The following is a 21,760-nucleotide window of genomic DNA, read 5'->3' on the forward strand; positions in this document are numbered from 1 at the left end:
ACGTGTAGCCATGCAGGGCCACCACTCCATTGGTTTATAATAGTCTACAGTCATTCTCAAGGAATTACCCAGTTGCCACAGATGAATTCAGTGGAGATATGATGGAACCAAAACTCTTGAAATACTTGTAAGGATGGAACTAATCTCCATCATTCCTAGCAGGATACCATATTGGTTTGTATTTGCTACCTTAGTTGGGGGCATTTTCAGAGGTTTATACTTGGCCTTCCCCACTATGACAGCTCTGTAACCCCATAGGCCACGGACCTAATGTGGGATTTTTCCAAGTGCCAATTGCCAAGTTTGTAAGTCCCAGTTATATATACATTCAAGGACCAGGGGAATGACCTCTATCTCTGTCCAGGGCAGGACTTCTCTACTGCAAAATGTTTGCTTTGGAGCTCTCAGCTGGATTGGCTGGGGGATGGTCTGTGAAAGGTGAAGAGGAAAGAGGCAATATTGTGTAAGGGAAAGCATGGAGACTGTGTGGTATATGTGACATCCGTGGAAGGAAAGTGGGCGTAGGAAGCAGAATTGACCTGGGACAGACTCACACCGCAATGCAAATGTAACAAAGCTGTAGCCAACCAGAAGAGGTCCGGGGAGCGAAGAATTCCTATTATCAGAGTCCCACATGGAGGAGAAATGGCCAGCCCTAGGGGTCTGTCCATCCTTGAGGCTGGATGGGAAGAGCATGGCCTCAGTTCAAACCCTGCACGGATCGCAAAGGTGCCGCAGCTGGCCACTGTCAGCCAACTGCCCCCTTGCCACTAACAGCAGGTATCTTCGTGCATGGGTATGTCATTTATTTTTATCTGTTCCCTCATGAATACACACGTTCTCACATTCTTTTTGTTCTTGCAGGTAATACTGCAATGAACCATCTCGTACATGTATCTCTGCACGCTCTGTTGGTAAAACTCTAGGATACGTTTCTAGAAGTGGAATGACTAAAACATGTGGTAACTCTCCTTACAATTTTTATAAATTCTGCCAATTGCCTTCCAAAAAAAAAAATGTGCCCGTTATACCCTCCCACAAATAGTATAGGCGAACGCTTATTTCCCCGGGATTTGCCAGCACGAGGAGATGTTATTAGCTTTTTTTGTTATTTGCCATCTGACAGAACTTTGACATGTAGCATTGTCTTACTACTTTTTATTTTCCTACTCACTCATTAGTTTGAGCATATTTCCATATGTTCGTTACACATTTGTTTCTCTTCTTTTTTTTTTTTAAGATTTTATTTATTTATTTGACAGAGAGAGAATGAGAGAGAGAGCACATGAGAGGGGGGAGGGGCAGAGGGAGAAGCAGACTCCCCGCTGAGCAGGGAGCCCGATGTGGGACTAGATCCCGGGACTCCGGGATCATGACCTGAGCCGAAGGCAGCCGCTTAACCGACTGAGCCACCCAGGCGCCCCTTGTTTTTCTTCTTTAGTTAATTTTTAATTTCCTTTGCTCACCTTCCCTTATTGGTTTTCAACACAAATATCAGACACAATTAAGAAATTTCTGGGTGGGAGCGGGAGAAAGAGTGCTCAGCCTGAAGCAAAAATCTTCTTGTCTCTCACCCAACGTCAAGATGTGTTAGCTTCAGGATTGACCCGGTTTTTTTTCCTGGTAACACTGAAGTTATAGGTGCCAAAAAAGAAAAATGAACTATTTTGTCTTGGTGTTGCTTTATTGAGGGGAAGAATTGTAGCCTTTATAAGTGTAAGGAGGCAAAGAATGAAACCAAGGGCTTCTTCGGAAGGAAGTATTGTGCACAGAAGAAAAAGTGAGCTAGAGCTGTAGGCTAGAACGAGAGGGGAGCCTCGTGGAAAGAAACGGGCGAGAGTCTCACCCATCCACCTTCACTTCTTGGCAATGGCCGAACAGCCTTGAATTCTCACCTTCCCTTCCCCAGGAACCACCATAGTGACTACTTCCCCAGTGATTTCTCATTAACTCAGTGTTCCCAAACAAACGCATCATTTGTGTTCCCCCCTTCAGTCAGCCTACCCTTTCCTCCTGACCTTTTGACTTCCCTGCTTCTATTAATGAGATCACCCCCTCCCAGTAATACAGGCTTAGAACATCACAGAACTTTTTATTTTCATTGTTCTCAGATTTGACAAGAGCTGGAAAGCCTACCAGTAAAGTGGTTCTATTCATTCTCTCTCCCATTACCCTAACACTTTCTTTTTTGCGTGCCTTCGAACTTCTTTTCAATCTTTACAACTCACATGACATGTCACTGCCTCCAAGGAAGTCTTCCCTGACCCCCCGCCACACACACACCTTATAGATATCACATTATTTTTTCTTTAGATTATTTACATGTTTTTCTCCTGTCCTTGAAGACAGCGACTATGCTTTTTTCATCTTGATGGCCCCAGCACCAATCATAATGTCTGGTACATAATGGGTGTTCAATGAAGTTTTATTGCATTGAATTGTTTAACTGCTAACAAATTTGAGCTCCAACAGTTCCATGTTGCCTACCTCAGGAACCTCAAAGTCCTCATATCAGCATTTAAGGTTTTTATGATATAACCCTAAGCTCCCATGTCCTTCTTCCTTGGGGTACTCCAGATGGCAGCCAGACCAATCTAGTCATTATTTCTCTACTATATCTCTAGTTCCCACATGCATGCCTTTGCTCAGGCTTAGACATCCTTCCTCACTGTCTACCAATAATTAGCCCAAGTCTTGCTCATGTTTCTCAAGTCATCCCCAAAGCCAGTTAGGCGAGGACGCATTTCCTGATTCCCAACATAGCCCTTCCTCCAAACACCCCTGAGCACCATTACCAGCACCGTCAACATGACACATTGATCGAATCTCTTTTATAAACTGTTTTTAAATGCACTTAATTGTAATTTTTTTGCTCTGAGGACTAAATGAAAGTCCCATGAATAAAAAAAAATGTTTTTAATTAGCCATTGTTTTCCACCACCCACTATTAGTCTGAGATATTTGAAAGAAGATGTTTCACACCAACCAAAGCATTTAGTCCAGTTCCTCGCACCTAGTAGCCTCTAAAAATACCAGTTATAAGAAATATCACAGACCAAATGGTGATTTAGGCCTTGCTTTCCCTAATCTCTTCACCACTATGCTTTCATCAATATTCCCTTCTCACTCCCTAAAAGAAGGCTGCTCAATCGCCTATAATTATCACTTTCTCAGCGAGACCTTTCTTGCCTACCAAATCTAAGGTAGCTCCAGGCCATTATCTATAATTCCCACGAGAGAATACATCATGACTATTTTGCTCCCTGCTGAAACAGCCATTTCTTAACTAATCATTTGTCTCTTACATATTTTATAAATAATTTCTTCAAGTCTGCTGTTAATTTTTTAATTTTTTAACTTTAAATATTCTACATATATACATACATATTCTATCATACACACACACACACACATATATTCAGCAATACACACACATACTCTCTCTTGCTTCCATCATGGCTTTTGAAGTTCTTGATATATTTATATATATATATGTATATATATTTATATTTATATTTTAATGCTCCCTCCCAATATGTCCCTAGAGGTGAAAGAATTGAAAAGGCATTTTTTCAGGGTCTTGAAGCATTTTGTCAAATTAGACATCTCCAGCCCTCTGGCGAAAGTGTCACTTGCATCCTTAAAGCTCTATCAGTGGTCTTACGTTATCAGATTCTGCTAAGCAAGCTGGATAGAATTAACTTGATGCTAGGTAAGCATACTCTTGAAAAGTTCAGGAATCAGGTGCCTCAAGCAGGGGTGCTGTGTTCAGCACTGTGTACAAGGGGGAAACTTTGATACTCCCCCCTGCTCATCAGCACCAAATCATTTGATAGTCCTCTCATGGTTTACCTTTACTTGGATGAATGCACAAATTTCTCCATAACCATTGCCCCCAAATAATAATTCTCTTTGCTTTACTTCCATAGAGCCTGGTTAACCTCCAAGATCAGTGGCCAGCCAGAGAATACAAGTGCCACTATCTTTCCAGGTCACTCTCTAATCATGGTGATACAAAGTGACTTAGCCAGCTGTGTAAACAACTTTACCCGCTTATTCCGGCCCAGTTATCGTAAGTGTCGCCAATTATAACAGTTTCCATCATAGAGAAATGACATAGAAGAATACAATGCACTGTGAGGGTAATCCAGTAAATATTCTTGGATGGGATGACGTAGAGACAAAAGTTTGGTGACCTGAGTACACAGCACTGAGCCATCTCTGTGAACATCATATGACTTCCCCTGATCTTTAGTCATCCGGCAACACGTAGGGGAGTAGTGCTGGGTAAGCCAGGAGAGCACTGGTGGGGCTTTCCAAAATTAGACCTGCCTGTAATACATCATTTTCCATGGCCTTTCATCTGCAAATTAAAGAGTGTAATTCTTTATAATATACATTTTTGCCTATTCCAGATCCCACAGACATGGAAAGAAAAGCAAATACATTCTTTTACTTCTGTTCTTAAGATGTAATCCAGGGGGGAGATAGTGGGGTGGATTTTTACCTTAAATTTTTCTTGCTTCATCAGAGATGGTTTTATTTCATTGTTTGGCTTTTTGTACACATTTTTTGTTTTGCTCTTCTTTTTTCTTTTCTTTTTTTTTTTCTTGCTTCATCAAGCTATGCAAATACCTAATAAAGGATTTGGAGTACAAAAATACAAGTCCTAGGGGTACCTGGGTGGCTCAGTCAGTTGATCATCTGACTCTTGATTTCAGCTCAGGTCATGATCTGGGGGTGGCGGGATCAAGGCCCATGTCCAGCTTCGTCCTGCCTGGAGCATGCTAAAGATTCTCTCTCTCTCTCTCTCCCTCTCCCTCCGTCCCTCTGCCCCTCGCCCCCACTCGCACACACACTCTCCTCTCTTTCTCTAAAATAAATAAATAAATAAATAAATAAATAAATAAATAAATAAATAAATCATAGTGGTATCAAAACCTATCTCCAAGTGTAGATGCAATTTAGAGCTTCCCCCATGTTTGCACAATTGTTTAAGCTTAAGTAGTGATAAAGCAGGGTAGGAATCACAAGGATACACGAGACTTGGTCCCAACCCTGATCCTTTTCAGGGAAGGGGATTCAGAGAGGTCAATACAATAATATAAATAGCTACAATATAATGTCCTAAGTGACAAAGGCCATATTAGAAGGATGGAGGAGAGGCCGTCAGGAAAGACCTCTTGCAGCACATAGTTTGTGCTAGACATTTAAGAGTAGACAAAGATTTGAATTAAGGACATTCTATACAGGAGGTCAGAGTGAATAAATTCTGATGGTAGAAGGCGGCGACTTAAACTGACAAATTGATCCCTTTATAACTTTGTTTTTAATTAACAGGGTAAACCTAATGAAGAGACTGTATTACTGGAGAAAAACAAATTGATGGCCTTTTATGGCCACAGGAAAAAGTAAATGTATTTTGGGAAGTTACTCAAGCCTAAGTCTCACTGAAAAGAACTTTCAGTTCCTGACTTGTACTGTTCGCTCCTGGAGAAAAGACTAGAAGCAGTCTTTAGGCTATTTATTTCTCTCACTGTCCAATGGCAGAGAAGCTCATACTTTTGAATGCAGCTGATTGGCTACTGTAAAAGCCCGTTCTGAGCAAGAACCAATGCCATCCCGGAGCTCAGATTCTTGGAAATAGTTTCTGGTCAGGAATGCGTGACATTGAGACAGTCTCTCACTTGTAAACAAGGACGAGTCTGGGCGGGCCCCCAGCCCACGCGATCCGGGACTCTGTCCCAAGTGGCTGATCTTGAGCCCATGTACCTCCAGATGCCCGCTTCACCTTCCTCCTTACTCCTCACAGCCCCGTGCACTGGTGCCAGGTCTTTCCACCGACGGGACCACGCGCCGGGGGGCGGGGCCCAAAGTTCTTTATCTGAGCTGATTGGCGCGGCCCCAGTTCTGGACGCGTTTCTAAGTCCCAGTGACTCCTCCCCTTTGGAGTTGGGGGGAGCGTGCGGGGAAACAAATAAAACGGCGGGAGGCGGCGGGTGGTGGCCAGACGGGAACTTGAGTCTCCAGCCCCTCGCGGCTCCTCACACTTACTGCCGCCCTCCTCCACTCGGAAGCACCCCAGAATCTCAGCCCAGGCCGGGTGCACGAGTCAGGCCACCTGCCCTCCTTGCCTAGACGCGCACCGCCCCCTCCTCGGTCCCAGGTTCTGCCTTCCTCTGCCTTCGTCCCTCAAGCCAGCCCCAGCGCTTGCGGGCAGGGTGGGCATCAAGATGAAGGCGGCCCGCTTCGTGATGCGCAGCGCCGGCTCGCTGAGCAGCGCCGGCCTGGTGCCGCGCGAGGTCGAGCATTTTTCACGCTACAGCCCGTCCCCGCTGTCCATAAAGCAGCTCCTGGACTTTGGTGAGCTGGGAAGTAGGGCCGGGTGGGGGCGCTGGGGTTGGGGAGCTTCCTTAACTTTCAGCCTTTGTGCAGGGAGGGCAGAGCTCCTTGCTTAAAGTAACTGGAGTCTGCTCTCCTGCTGAACCTTGGAGCCTCGACGCCAGTGCTCCTTGCCCTTTCCTAGATCTGCCTTATTTCTGACAGTTTGTGCCTACAGGTCAAGGCCACTTGCTGACCCGCTGATGCTGGATGGTTTGAGCTCATCTTTCCGTCCAAAGCTTCCAGTCAAAATACTTACTGCTTTCTGTCACTACTTAACGATGATTTAAAAAACTTTAAAACCCTCCTTCACAGCATAATACTATTGGGGGAGGATTCCTAATATTACAAAGTAGCCTCAAATTAATTCAGATTTTATCCCTTAGCCACCTTCATCTCTCTGCATTGCTAACAGTTTTGTCTCTTTATCATAATGGTTTTCCATATATTTGCATTACTGCCAAAACGGTTTACAAACTTTCTGCAGTGATCTTATAAGGAAAATTTCAAGGATTTAGTTGTGGTATTATTTATCACTAATGTGGAAACATCAGCACTCCTACCCACCCTTTTATCCCTCTACTCCAATTTCATATCTAGAACTTTCTGAACGATGTTGTCAGGTTGACACTGTGACGTTGACTGGGCTATGGGATATTTTGACTTCGTGGAAGTGAATCCTCTTCCAAAAAAAGAAAACAACAATTCTCATATTGATCATTTTTAAAAAAAAGAAAGTAAAGAAAAAGACAATGAAGAAGGAGATACTTCTTTTTACTATAAATAGTAACCCAACTGAGGGTGAAACTATGATTTTATGATATGTGTGTGTGTTCAATATTGGTTAGTTAATACTATTCCAATGTATCATTTAGAGCTACTTTTTCCCCAAAGCTAAATAAAAGTTATTTATTACAGGTTCAGAAAATGCGTGTGAAAGAACTTCTTTTGCATTTTTGAGACAAGAATTGCCTGTGAGGCTAGCCAATATCCTGAAGGAAATTGATATCCTCCCTGATCGATTAGTCAATACTTCTTCAGTGCGATTAGTTAAAAGCTGGTAAGTGGTGAATCATTCTGAAACAGTCTCTATTTTTAAGACTAGTATCTGAGTGTGAATTCTTATAATGTGTTAGCATCATAATTGGAAAACAGGTGGCCTGAACAGTAAATATTTTTGAAAGATGTAAAGATGTTTTTAGTTATTTAGGGTAAATTATCATAAGGACAGTTATAAAGCTACAGACATCTTGCCCTGAAAAAGTACATACTTTCACAATATAATTGTATTTTAAATAATAAAAGACAGAATTTGACATTGCACACGGAATGCTATCCTAGAAATAGACAGAAGGACTACTATATAGAGGATCTAATCTTTGTTACTTAGAAACCAATTAACAGCAGGCTTTGGGTTCAGATCCTGCCTTTGCCTCTTCCTAGTTGTGGAATTCTTGGCAAGTATCTTAAATTCTCTATGCCTCAATTCCCCCGTCTGTTACTGAGGAAAATAAAGTATATGCTTCAAAGGGTTATGTGAGTGAAGTTACATGAGCTAATCCATAATAAAAGTACTTGAAACAGTACCTGGCACACAGCCAGCACTTAATAACTGTCAGTTATTATCATCTCATTTTACAGATAAGGATACTGAGGCTTGGGGAGGGTAGATCACCCAAAGGAACAGATTTTCAGAGAATAGGACCAGGGTATGCACTGAGGCAGACATACACCAGAGCCTCACCCTAATCCACTGACTACACAGCTTTTTGTTTATTGATTTAAGAAATACATACATATTAAAAATACTGTAAATATATATTATATAATTACATATATTATAAGTATACAATATATATTATATTATAGTTATATAAATATTATATATTACAAATACAAATTATAAATATATATATTATTAAACATTTACAATCTGAAACACATATTAAACAATTATAATCTGAAACACATCATCCATAGTATTTACTGCCGCTTCCATGACTTCTACTCACCTATGAATGAATATAGTAGGAAAAAATAGGAAGCCTTCCTTAAAAAGTTATTTCTAAATGCTATAAAAAAAGAAAACATTTGCCAGATAAAACAAAAAACTGACTACTGATCTGGAATGATTAAAGAAATACAAATTTTAAGTTAGAAAGTTGAGGGTTAAAGTCGTAGCTTTGTTGTTTTTTTGTGGGTTTTTTTGTTTTTTTTTTAGATATAGTGTTTTCCAGGTGTCTTGAAGGAAAGTTTTAACTTTAAACATAGTACTTTCTCTTTTGCAGTCATTTTGAAATGATTTAGCCACTTGTATCTGACTATTCAACTTTAAAACTTAAAGCACACCTGTCACTTTATAGGTATATCCAGAGCCTGATGGATTTGGTGGAATTCCATGAGAAAAGCCCAGAGGACCAGAAAGCATTATCAGAGTAAGTTCTATGCATTAGAATACGTTTCTAATGGGAGGGCACGTACTGCATGGAGCACTGGGTGTTACACGAAAACAATGAATCGTGGATCACCACATCAAAAACTAATGATGTATTGTATACTGATTAGCATAACTTAGTAAAATAAAATTTAAAAAAAAAAGAATACGTTTCTAAAACTCTGATTGTTTCCAGACATACTTCGAAGATTTCTTTTAGACATAGATTAAAGGAGCTACAACTTTGAATAAAAAATAACCTCCCCCTTACAAATGACAAGTTTTGACTTGTTGGTTTTTTTAAAAGTGATAAGGAATGATGGCATTGAAAATGAGGCTGAATACGAACAAGTGCAGGGAACTGTTTATTTTTAAGGAAATCTATTTTTTACTATAAATTTAGTCTGATGATTAGATTCACAGATGGATTTACTATTACATAATATTAATATATGTCATTGTCACTGGCGATTGAACATTTTCTTTCAGAGTAACTGTAGTTTCTGCCTGTAAGACTAGGAAAGAAGAATCTTTTTATAAATCCAAGAAGAAATCTTGAAGGTTTTTTCCAAAATGGCACTCTAGAATTCTCTTTAATATTAATTATTTTTTAATTATTATTTTTTAAAGAGAAGGCTTAATGAATTCCCAGAATGAATTCACCAGTTAGAAAGCTGGTATTTTTACATTAAGCTAGAAGGAAAAAAAAATCTGTTTGTGATACCATCCCCTCTGTTGTAGTTGAAGAATCTGTAAGTGAGAACCTTAATAAAGCTTCATCCAAACATTTTATCATTTGATTTCTTTAGATGGTTACTTAAAATAAACTTTAGCCTTCTTTGAAGTAATCTAAGGGATACAAGTGAATGAAACTTACTTGAACTTTCAGTAACTGTAAATGTGTTTTGGCTTAGTTTTATAGATACTCTCATCAAAGTTCGAAATAGACACTACAATGTAGTTCCGACCATGGCACAAGGAGTCATAGAATATAAAGATGGTTGTACAGTTGACCCAGTCACCAATCAAAATCTTCAGTATTTCTTGGATCGATTTTACATGAACCGCATTTCTACCCGGATGCTGATGAACCAGCATAGTAAGTTAGCTCATCATGGTCATGATATACTGAGAAGGGTGTAGAATATAAGCCGTACCCCACCCAGATGTTTCATTCTTCAGGGGCTCAATTAAAACTACGATTGAACATTTTCTTTCAGAGCAACTGATAGTTTCTGCCTGTAGGACTAGGAAAGAAGAATTTTAATCATGATTATCCAGATTTTTATAACAACATCTTTTGTTTTTATTTGTCAACAGTTCTTATATTTAGTGACTCACAGACAAGAGACCCAACTCACATTGGAAGCATTGATCCAAACTGTGATGTGGCAGCCGTGGTCCAAGGTAATTTCTAGATTTCTGCATTTCCCTTATTGAAAATATACACTATATGATTGACTTATCTATAGTTGAGGTGACTTTGTGAATAAATTTATATTCGGAATGTTCTATTTATATTTTTATAAATACTGTCATGAAGGTCCTTTGCTTTTGAGTCAGGGGTTTAATAAAATCATTAATTAAATTATAAAAATCCAAACAGTAATGGCTAATGTGCCATATTCTTATGTATTGTGTTCAGTCTCTGAAGTGTGCATATTCCTATTGCCACAGCTATAACTTCAACACTGTCTTAATTCTTCCATAAAACATTAAAGAGGTATTTTTTTCATATATACAAACCTGTACTTTAATGAATATTCTAGAGTAAGGGTAGTACACACACTGAAGATCACATGAAAATTTTACTTGGCATAAATTCATTTCATCATTTTGAAAAAAACCTTCTATTTCAGATGCCTTTGAGTGTTCAAAGATGCTTTGTGACCAGTATTATTTAACATCTCCAGAATTAAAGCTCACACAAGTGAATGGTAAGCTACAAATAAAACATATTTTAATCTACAGGAAATTCACTGTTCTCCCAGTATGATTACGTCTTATAAACACAAAGCAACTTCTGTGTTCTTTTTCTCCCTTCTGAACTTGTCTAGAATTTGTACACTTCTTTATTGAAGCCAAAGTTCTCTTCATCTCAGTTGGAAAGTTCCAACTGAGCATATTCAGTCGCTAGTGATGATTCATAAAGAAGAATGGTTTTAGCAAGTAATTTAAGATTTAGAGTAGCAACCTAGTTCCAGTCTTAGATCAAAGAAAGATAGCTTATTGCAGAATATGGGGCAGGGAAGCCAGAAGTAAGAGGAACCACTTGGTAGCAGGAATATCCTCCTGGAGAAGTTACTCATAAGACCTGGAAACAAAAACACTTTAAATTGTACTGTAAGAAATAAGCCAGTCGTGGGACAAATACTGTGTGATTCCACTCATCTGAAGTATGTAAAATAGTTAAATTCAAAGAGGCAGAAAGTAGAACGGTGGTTGCCAGAGCCTGGGAGCTGGGGTACATGGGGAGTTGCTACTTAATGGATATAAAATTTCAGTTATGCAAGATGAATAAATTCTAGAAATCTGCTGTACAACATCATGCCTACGGTTAACAATACTATATTGTACACTTAGATATTTAAGAAGGTAGATCTCATGTTAAATGTTCTTTTAAAAATGTTTTTAAATTACAAAAAAAAAAAGTTTTAATTGCACTGTAAGTAGACACCACTGTTTTGGATGCAGAGCATACCTCAGTGGCTTCAGCTCCAGGGTGCCTGAAAAGAGAGGGTCTTCCCACATTGAAATGATATTATGATGAATGCAAGGCACTGTTTTTATCTTATCCCATAGTGTTTCTCAGAGCAGGACAGTTAAAATTAAGTTGCTCAAATTAAAAGTACCCTAACTCATGGACTGGGGATATGTACATGTAATCGATTGCTAATTTAAAAATAGGAATACAAATAAAGATTGAAAAATATCTCTAAGCATTAACAGCATTGTTGCATAATATGTGTAGCTAAACTGCTTGAACTGTTTGATAAAATAAAGAGGGAATTGTGCCAGACCTTCTGTTTTCTGATTCAAACTTTGCCAAAGCCTGGGACACCAAAGAATAATACTTTTATTTTTCTTCTCAGACAGTATTATGAGGTTTTTGTTTCTCTGTTTTCTTTCGCCTCTCAGTGAAATGTAAGCATATTTAGCCTGTAAGATTTAATGTTTGGCTGATAAAAATCAAGAATAATCAAATGTGTTATTTCTCCATAAAATATGAAAATTATAGCTAACGTTAATTTCAGTATTATACTATGGATACATGAATTTTTTTTCTTTCTTAAAATGTATGATTTTAACTCTGAAATAGCCCACATAACCTAATTTATAGCAACCTTGTCATGCACTTCATCTGACCTTATACATTTGTAGAGAAATGCAAAAATTAATCATAGAGCACAAGGCAGCAGCTGTAATAGTATTTTGAAAATAAGCCAGTTGTGTTTACTGTTTAAGAGGGAAGGTTCTAGGGTAGAATTTCAGAGTAAAGGAAGATGGGGAGTATTCTAATCTTGGGAATAGGGAGTCTCTGTTAATCAAATAGATACGGAAGTTTGTTTTAATGAAATACTTGTTTACCAGTTCTAAATGAGTTTAATTTTTTTCTAGGAAAATCGCCAGGCCAACCAATTCACATTGTGTATGTACCTTCTCACCTTCATCATATGCTCTTTGAACTATTCAAGGTATGACACTTCAAAAATAATTGCAATTTTGTTTTGTTTTTAATTCACAGGTTACCTTTTTATTTCCTTTATCGCTTCCCACTAAGTGGGAGCCTCGCTATCTTCTCCCAAACATGCTTCAGGGCTCCTAACAGAAAGAAGCTACAGTTAGCGTTGGAAAGGGCACATGCGGTTCATGAGAGCATCCACACATATTGGAGATCGCGCAATATGATTCACGATGCCTTCGTGCTCCCTGTTCTTATTATTTTTTCAGGTGTCCAACAAAGCACTAGTCATTCATGCATTTGTTAAGGAAGGTCAGGGGGTGAATGCTACAGTAAATGGGGCCTTGTTACCTCCACCCCAGCAGGATGGTCTAGCTCCGAATCCAGACGTTCAGGTCCAGAGCTACTGCAGGTAGCAGGCAGGGTTCCAGCCTGAGTCTAGAATATACTCAGAAGGCAGTCAGTTCCCTCCATGACCAACTTTAATGTGCATGTGAGTCATCTGGGATTTTGTTAAAATTCTGGTTCAGTGGGACTAGGGTGGGGTTTAGAATTCATAATAAGCTGGCAGGTGCTGCTGCTGGTCCACACTCCAACACTTTCCATAGCAAGACTATAGGACAGTGCTTCTTAAATTTTAGTATGCATTAGGAATCACCTGGAGGGCTTCTTAAAACAGAGGTTCTTAGGCTCTGGCCCAGAGATTTTGATTCTGTACGTCTGAGAATTTGCATTTCTAACAAGCTCACCAAGGATGTGAATGTTACTGGTCTGGCGTAGCCAGGTACCAAGAATCAAATCCTGCCCCAGGTTCTAAGACCAAGCCAAAACTGTACTTTTACCAAAAAAGAAAAAAACACCTGAAGCTTTGTGATGCTTTCCAAGAGTCTCCTGGACTCCTGGAGGAGGAAGCCTAAAAAACCTGAAATTTGCCACTAATTGCGATTTAGCTTTTCTCAGAACTTACTGTTTCCTACCTTATTCTAATGTTAGTACAATGAGGTATTGATTGTACTACAGACATCTGATCTATTTTCTTTTACTTCAGCTAATGATTAGAACTTAGTATCATATAGAAACCAGAAAGCAGATAATGTACCACAAGAAGGTTAGAGAGGAAAACGGGTGACATAAACCAAAACTTTTATCTGTATGAGATTCATCCAGTTGTCTGCAAACTTGTTTGAGTTTCTTCTCTGTAAAAGGACAAAAGATACTTTTTTCGTTGATTTCATTTATTTTTAAATTGAATGGTCCAACTCCTAGAGTTTTTTTGCCATCACTGGTAAAAGTTAAAATGATAATCAAATGCAAATTGAAATTTAATTTAGAATTATTTACTATCCTTTTAAATAGTAACAACCTTTCCCAGCAACTTTTATAAAAGCCAATAAATTGGTTCAATGATTCACTGTTCATTTGTTATGTAATAGTCTTTGGTGCTTGGATGTAAAATGTAATGGAAAGACAGAAAAGAGAGAGCCAGGAAGTGGACTATACAAACCAATTTCTACATTTAAATTAAGCTTACAAATAAGAACTTGACAGCTAGCAGAATTGTTTTTCCATTAGACATTACTCCCAGGAGCTATATTACATGGTAAATGAATATTTTTCATTATACATCCTGCATGACACATTCATAAATGGCTATTTACAGAGCTCTTTTACTACTAACTTAAAAAAAAATAGGAACTTTGAATTACCCTCTGTGCTGCTTTTATTTTAAACATAAAAAACGGTTATTTATTGTTTCTCATTCTTCTGCCATTGAATTCTGTATGGTTTTGATTTCTTTAGAATGCGATGAGAGCAACAGTTGAACACCAGGAAAATTGGCCTTCCCTTACACCAATTGAAGTGATTGTTGTCTTGGGAAAAGAAGATCTTACAATTAAGGTAACCATTCTCTGTTGTTCTTTTGAGTCTCTCTTGAGAGAACTAAAAAAGTGTCAGTAATCATAAAGTGCTCTGCTTTGAGCCGCAGATCAAGGTCATGTACACCGGGTGACTTTTAAATAAAGGGAAAACATTTTTAGATCGATAAATGCACCTTGTTTTTAATGCATAGCTTTGGTTTGTTTGTTTATTTAAGATTTCGGACAGAGGAGGTGGCGTTCCCCTGAGGATCATTGACCGCCTCTTTAGTTACACATACTCCACTGCACCAACGCCCGTGATGGATAATCCCCGGAATGCTCCTTTGGTAAGACCAATTAAAGGCTAAGTTCATCCCAGCCACCTAGTTCTGAATGTAAAGCAAGGATTACAAGGAAGTATTTAGGCAAATTAGTCAATTTAGTTAAATTGGGCATGGGGGATAGGAGAAAGCATGAGAAAGCAAGCTGAAGACGGTGAAACAATTCACGAGAGGTCTCGGCTTGGAAGCAGAAAATACTTATCTGGGTTCTAGAACATCAGTAGCAGGGAGGATAATAACTCCTTCCTATGTTTTGTATTTCAATGAGCATGTCCATTGCTTTGCCAATAACTGATCTTTCCCCTCTAGGCTGGTTTTGGTTACGGCTTGCCAATTTCTCGTCTCTATGCCAAGTACTTTCAGGGAGATTTGAATCTCTACTCTATGTCAGGATATGGAACAGAGGCCATCATCTATTTAAAGGTATCCTTTCAATTCAGTAGAAACAATCATATTTCTATTTTTTTTAAGATTTTATTTGTGTATTTGAGAGCGAGAAAGAGAGAGTGAGTGCAAGCAGGGGAAGGGATAGAAAGAGAGGGAAAGAATCTCAAGTGGACTCCCCACTGAGTGTGGAGCCCGACTCGGGGCTCGATCTCATGAGCCTGAGATCATGACCTGAACTGAAATCGAGAGTCGGACGCCCAACCAACTGAGCCACCCAGGTGCCCCGAAACAGTATTTCTGCAAGCAATGCTGTTTTTATGGCCCCGAGTTCCGTGGTCCCCCGTGAATACCCCAAACTGAGTTAATGCAAATAACCACCATAAGTCATTGTATTTTCTGTTTGGTATGTGTAGTTGTACTATATAATATTTAATATGGTAACTTACCAGTTAGAAGTGGGGCCAAGCTACCTGCTTCAAGTGAAGCTAAATTGTTTCTCAAGATGCATATTAGTTTCCAAGTGAGGAGATCCTCATGTGAATTTTTTAAACCAACACCTTTTGGCATCTGTGAGAATAGCTGTACCTTGGTTTTACTTAAACTCGTGGGAAATACATGCTAATAATGTTCCAGCCTAGAAAACAACGGATACCAAGATACTCAAGACCTTAAGCTGACCTTATTAGAAATCCAGGGAAGGAAAAGCTAACTGCTCACAAGCAGTCAGTGGGATGTCTGGCATTTCCTGATTAAACTTTAAAACTTGGTACATGTTTTTTCTATTTCTGATAAAGCCTCAATTTATTTGTTAAGGTCACTGTCCTGATTCGTTAATTGTTTTCCAGCTGTTTTGACTGAAAATGTAGTTACAGATATTAGTAACTAAAACATTATTTTTGTAGGCTCCCATTTTGTGCAAGGGAATTATTTGCCGAGAGGCTTTTGACTATCTGAAAATAGTTAATGTATTCATTTCTTAAATGAACAAAAGTCTTCCAAGTACTGGGAAAGATTAAGAGATGATAGATGTATAGTATCAGATTTTAATAAATTAACAGTATCAGATTAGGACTCTTTATCACAGAGGCAAAGGTTTTTGTAAAGAAAGAATAGCTTTGCTATTCAGTTCTGTCACATCAGCAATATCTGAACAAGGGACAGGTGTAAATATTGAAGACAAATTCTGTTCCCCAATTTCTAATTGTATATATGCTATTTTAGCCCCTAGAGGGTAGAAATAATATTTGTTTTTTACTTTACTTTTATACACTGCCTAGCATACTATGGGCTATGGTGTGCTCTTATTAACTGAATCAATTAAAGGAACATATTTGAATGTTTGAATACTTACCTCTGGATTTATTTTGAATAATCACTTCATGTACAAATCATGCCATGAATACTTTGAGTTGATTTTTCTTCCCCCCTCTTCATGCAGGCTTTATCGTCAGAGTCTGTAGAAAAACTCCCAGTCTTTAACAAATCAGCCTTCAAACATTATCAGATGAGCATCGAGGCTGACGACTGGTGTATCCCCAGCAAGGAACCAAAGAACCTGGCGAAGGGGAAAGTGGCTCTGTGAAGAGGGACACTCGGGACACTTTACGGGATCAAAGTGGGTCTACGCCAGTGCTGCTTCCTGCATGGTTGCGTGTGAACTCTTGTTTCCTCAAAAACAAACAAAAGCAACAAAAACTCCTTGATTGGAACAGCGGTGCAAAGAGGAACGAAGCCCGTTTCTCTGACCCAGGAAAGTGTAATGTAGGCATTATTCTTTAACTTAGCATAACGTACGAGCTTGTATCAAATCCAGGAAAAGCCTCAGTTTGCCATGTCTGTATCAACAAGGATGGGAATGTGAGCAAAGTGAAGATATAAGCTAGCACTTGCAAAGACTGATATTTTAGGCCTGCTGTTGATGGCGTAAGATATTGGTATTTATTGCATCTCAAGTGTCCATATGCCAATATCTCCCTGCCATCAAAGGGGTGGGGCTTAGTTTATGCTATGTCATTAGAAATGTATGTAAAGGTACATTTCCTATATTTCTGTGTGCTCTAGGGAGGAAAACTGGTGACTAAATAACATTTACTTTGTATGTTATTTGAATGAGGAGGAATGAATCAAAACGTTTTATTCAAAGTTGCAGCCAAGGCATTGGGCCAATGTAGAAACTCAGAACAAAGCCTCTCCTGATGAATACTGTATCTTCATTATGCTGCTCTCCTGTTCACACTTCTTGTCATAAGTGAACACTTATTGCCAGGTGCCTGCCTAGTCTTGGGTGAGTTTTAAAATAGGCACTGAATTCAGGATGTTGGCGGTTGGAGGGGGAGAAGAATTGCCAAAGTGATAGCCAAAACTATCTCTCACCTTGCTTTCTTTATGAATGAGATGGTAGATTGGAAAAACCAATGTTAGGGAAAGAAAGCATGCATTCAGAAGCTCAATCAGTAGGAGGGACTGTTCTCCCCCCTGCAATGGTAGTGATCCAATGATGCCATCCCCTTTCTAGGCTTAAAAAGATCCATTTTTGATATATGTGTAATTATATTCTCTACACTCCTGCATTAACATTAAAAATGATTCCTAATTCTCAAATGGCTCGAGAACATTAGAATTTAAAGACTTCTTGGGACATTTTTAACAAATAGCCTGGGAGTAAGAGGTTTTCATGCCAGGAGGCTTTCATTTGAATCATTGAGACTGAGGGCTGATAAATGAAAGTTGTAATGCATATGGAACTTTTGGGGACTTCAAGTATAATAGGCAGGTTGACAGGCCTGTCCTAGTACATAACTCTCAGAGAAGGAAGGGAGGAAGGAAGGAAGGAAGGAAGGGAGGGAGGAAGAGAGGAAGGGAGGCAGGAAAGGAGGAAGGAAGGAAGCGGGGAAGGAAGGAAACAGAGAGTAGGCATCTTGCTTTTTCCCCTACAAATTATTTCAAGAAATGATCTATATTTTCATAGATAAATTACTGGCAAGAGGATGAATTGATGTCTTTCAGAACAGAATGGCTTCTTTAAATGGTTCTCTCACTTTTGCGAGATAATGGGCTTTTATGAGATAATAAACTCATCCATGTCAAATTGATGTGTCAACCAAGATATAAAAAAAAGCTAGAATTTTCTGCGTTGTAAAAGAATCAGTACTGTTTGTATATGTTGAATTTAACATTCGTGTTTAATTTTGTTGTGGCCTAGAATTGTGGTGCTTCTGGTCGTGGCCATAGAGGCCTCAACTGATTTGTTGTGGATGTCAGACTCTACCCTGAGAAGTCCTAGAGAGTGGCTTTTCTTGATGGTGGGACTCTGGCTCATGCATTTATCGATTACACAAAACTATTTGCAATAGGTTATTTGACTTTTTAGTTTTCACTGAACTTAAACATTTTGCATGTAAATACTTGTATTTACCAAAGATTTAAAGCAGTTGATTACGTAATTAACCCCAACACTGTGAACTATCTTTAAAATACTAGAGAAGAAATGTTAATATCACAATAACATAAACTATGCAAATTGAGTTCTATAAAATAGAAATAGTCTACACTGGTATTTGTGAAATCTATGGAAAAACTTTAGGATTCTAGCAGATGGTTACTGAATGTTCAGGACCACTTAAGTTATTGATGTATAAATTGTGTTTTTTTCTCTATGTACAGAGAGATGTAATCATTTTTATAATAAATATTTTTATTATAACAGTAAACATAGTCTTTTGAAATTCATTCTCAATAGATGGCAAAGTACTAAGAAAAATTTGAGGTAAAGATTTTCTTCACTTTACATTCAAATTGGGTATAGCCTTTTAAAAGTATTGAGAGCAACTTAAAATTTTGATTTTTAGATAAAAGGTAAGTACTTTATAGAAGTCCAGAAATTTCTGATTGTCCTTTGCTTTCTCGTGTATGCTCCAGTAGCACATAGTGTGTTTATCTACATGAATTTATTGAATATATTCAATAATCATTTTTGCGATGTATATATTCTGTACTTTTTTTTGGGTAAACTTAAAGTTTCACTTGGTGACTGTATTTACATAATAAATACAGTAGAGTACCAAAATAACTACCTAGATAATTTAGGTTCCCAAACAACTTCTGGATTAAATATCTGAATAATAATAAGGTAGAGAGAAGATAGAAATTACTAAATTAATCTTCACACTGTCTTTCTTAACTAATTTAATCCTACTTTATGTTACTTTAGATAACACCCATTGCCTACCTTCCTAACGCCCATATTGGCAAAGTTTTATAAATAAAAAAGACAAAGAGGGAGGGGGAAAAGAGGGAAAAAAAAAAAAGAGAGAGAGAGAAAGGAAGGAAAGAAAGAGAAGATGGAAGGAAAGAGGGGCGCCTGGGTGGCTCAGTCGTTAAGCCTCTGCCTTCAGCTCAGGTCATGATCCCAGCGTCCTGGGATCGAGCCCCGCATCGGGTTCCCTGCTCAGCGGGAAGACTGCAGCTCCCCCTGCTTGTGCTCTCTCTCTCTGACAAATAAATAAAATCTTAAAAAAAAAAAAAGAAGAAGAAGAAGGAAAGAAAGAGAAAAGAAAATTAGTGGAATGGATTTGTCATAACTAAATTCTAAAATCTTGTGAGAATAAGCATATTTGAATCAGAAATACAATCAACCTAAGGCATTAGACCTAAAGAACATAGAGTAAAGCACTTTATCAATGACACTCTACTTGGCTACCTTAGTTTCTTCTGTCAGAGAAGTACGGCACCTTGTATCTAAAGAAAGCGCATGCGCACATGCACACGCACGCAAACACGTACACACACACACATGGATTTAGCGGTACAGTGTCCTTGGATTAAGCTGCTTGGAAGGTAGAGAATTGTGCACTACACAGGCTCAGAACCTTCATCCACATTTTCATAGAAACTGCAAGACTTTACGTGCCACAATTCTCCATGTATGCACACACACACATCTTTTTAACTCAAGTCAAAGGATACTAATTTTCGAGTTAAACAAAGTTGGCTGAATTTTCATCAAACCCATCTTTATACCATTTCTCCCAAATTTCAAATTTGCTTACAAATGGCAAAAGCATTTAATCTTAACTACAATGACATGTGCAGAGAGGGAGAAAGATCTTTTGAGAGCTAGTAGCTTGGGCATTGACCTTGATAATTTCTTCATTCTTGGCTGTACTTCCGTAGTGCACTTACCCTTAGCTGTGTACCAACACGGCAAATGTACCTGAACTCTGCAGATCACTTTGATCTGGCCTGGTGAGAGTTGAGGGACTATCATAATTTCATGGGAGCTTAGGTAAGAAATCCCTAAGCCCCTTGCCATGCACACTGAAAGCAGTGGGGTTTTTATTTCCATCAATGTTTTGTCCATATATCTCTTTTTGATTTTTCACTTTTTATCTTAAATCGCAGTTACTTAGGCAGTCCATAAGCATTCACCGAACAAATAGATGAATAAACACATAAACCAACTTCTGCCTATAGGACAGCCTCTCTGCGTTTAAGGGGAGACTGGAACTCGGTATTAAATAAATGTACATCAAATTTTATACAATTTTATGCTTTAAATGGTATTCAAGAAGTTTTACAACATTGCAGAAACTCTGGAATACTTCTCCAAGCAAGTTAAATTGCACCTGATCTTTGTTTAATGTCACTCTCTGTTGGTAGTCTTTGCCCATTGGAAATTATCACATATTTCAAAAGAAATGAAATAACAGGTAAAAGTTATTACTACTAAGGAAATTTCTTGAGCAAATGAGTCGGTGTTTCAGATCTCTGAGTATTCTTTCTTCTTGTTCACCTTGGACTCAGATGAAAAAAATACTACCATCCATATTTCATGGACTCTTAACGGAAATGAGCAACTGTCTTTTAATGAGATTTTTCAGTTCCTACCCAAGTACAAATAAACATTAAAAGCCACTCAAAACCAACAGAAATGTCAGTAGCCTTGAAAACATGTTGAATCTACTAAATGATGTGAAAATGATGTGAGCTGTCTTAGTGATAAATTCAGCAAGAAAATGATAAAGTTTATCAATGCATTATGAGACATCATTTTCATGTTTACTGCTATTTAATGTAATGAAAGTAACTGGGGACTGGTTGTCAAATAATGTAATATAGCTAGGAATTATTTATTAGCATACTCTTTTCCATAAATATAAAAGGATACTTTAATATCTAAGACAAATAACATATTGAAAAGCAAAGTCTTGAGTTGTTTTTTTTTTAATCAATTCCATTAAAACTATGCCCTTTAATGTGTTTCCAGCCCAAAAATATACTTTGATAGCTGGTAGAATTTCCCTTAACTCAGTCTTTTTCTTTTAAACTCATTTTTAAGGATAACAACATTTGTTTGAAATTATAAATTTGTGATCTGGAAATAAAATAAAAAAGTGAAAACAAAAATCAAAGCCTTATACCATGTTCTTAGGCAATTCTCTTTACCTATTTCTTTACAAATGAGTTGATAGCAATAAAAATAAAGTACCATCCTTCCAATACAAAGTCATAGAGTGTGAACACGCACTATCAATGACAGTAACACATTTGCTCTAACATACCCTCTTGCCTGATTATGACCCCGGCCTAGATTGTTAGGTCAAGGTATGGTTTGTGACCCAAAACTGCTGAGCAAGACTGAAACCTCTTCAGGCAGAGATCAAATGAAGACCTTGAC

General features: G+C 38.2%; 1 protein-coding gene across 1 annotated transcript; it reads left to right on the forward strand.

Moving 5' to 3' along the window:
- Positions 1 to 5,993: 5,993 nt before the first annotated feature.
- PDK4 (pyruvate dehydrogenase kinase 4) lies at positions 5,994 to 18,794 on the forward strand. The gene is made up of 11 exons (XM_006730655.3): positions 5,994 to 6,363; positions 7,300 to 7,441; positions 8,745 to 8,816; positions 9,730 to 9,914; positions 10,136 to 10,222; positions 10,675 to 10,752; positions 12,434 to 12,510; positions 14,298 to 14,396; positions 14,593 to 14,703; positions 15,007 to 15,120; positions 16,523 to 18,794. Exons 1-11 carry the CDS (start codon positions 6,234 to 6,236, stop codon positions 16,664 to 16,666), a joined length of 1,239 nt encoding a protein of 412 aa, XP_006730718.1. The 5' UTR covers positions 5,994 to 6,233; the 3' UTR covers positions 16,667 to 18,794.
- The last annotated feature ends 2,966 nt before the right edge of the window (positions 18,795 to 21,760 follow it).

Source organism: Leptonychotes weddellii, chromosome 12, assembly GCF_054177405.1.
Source record: "Leptonychotes weddellii isolate Sample4059 chromosome 12, ASM5417740v2, whole genome shotgun sequence".
Classification (NCBI taxonomy): domain Eukaryota; kingdom Metazoa; phylum Chordata; class Mammalia; order Carnivora; family Phocidae; genus Leptonychotes; species Leptonychotes weddellii.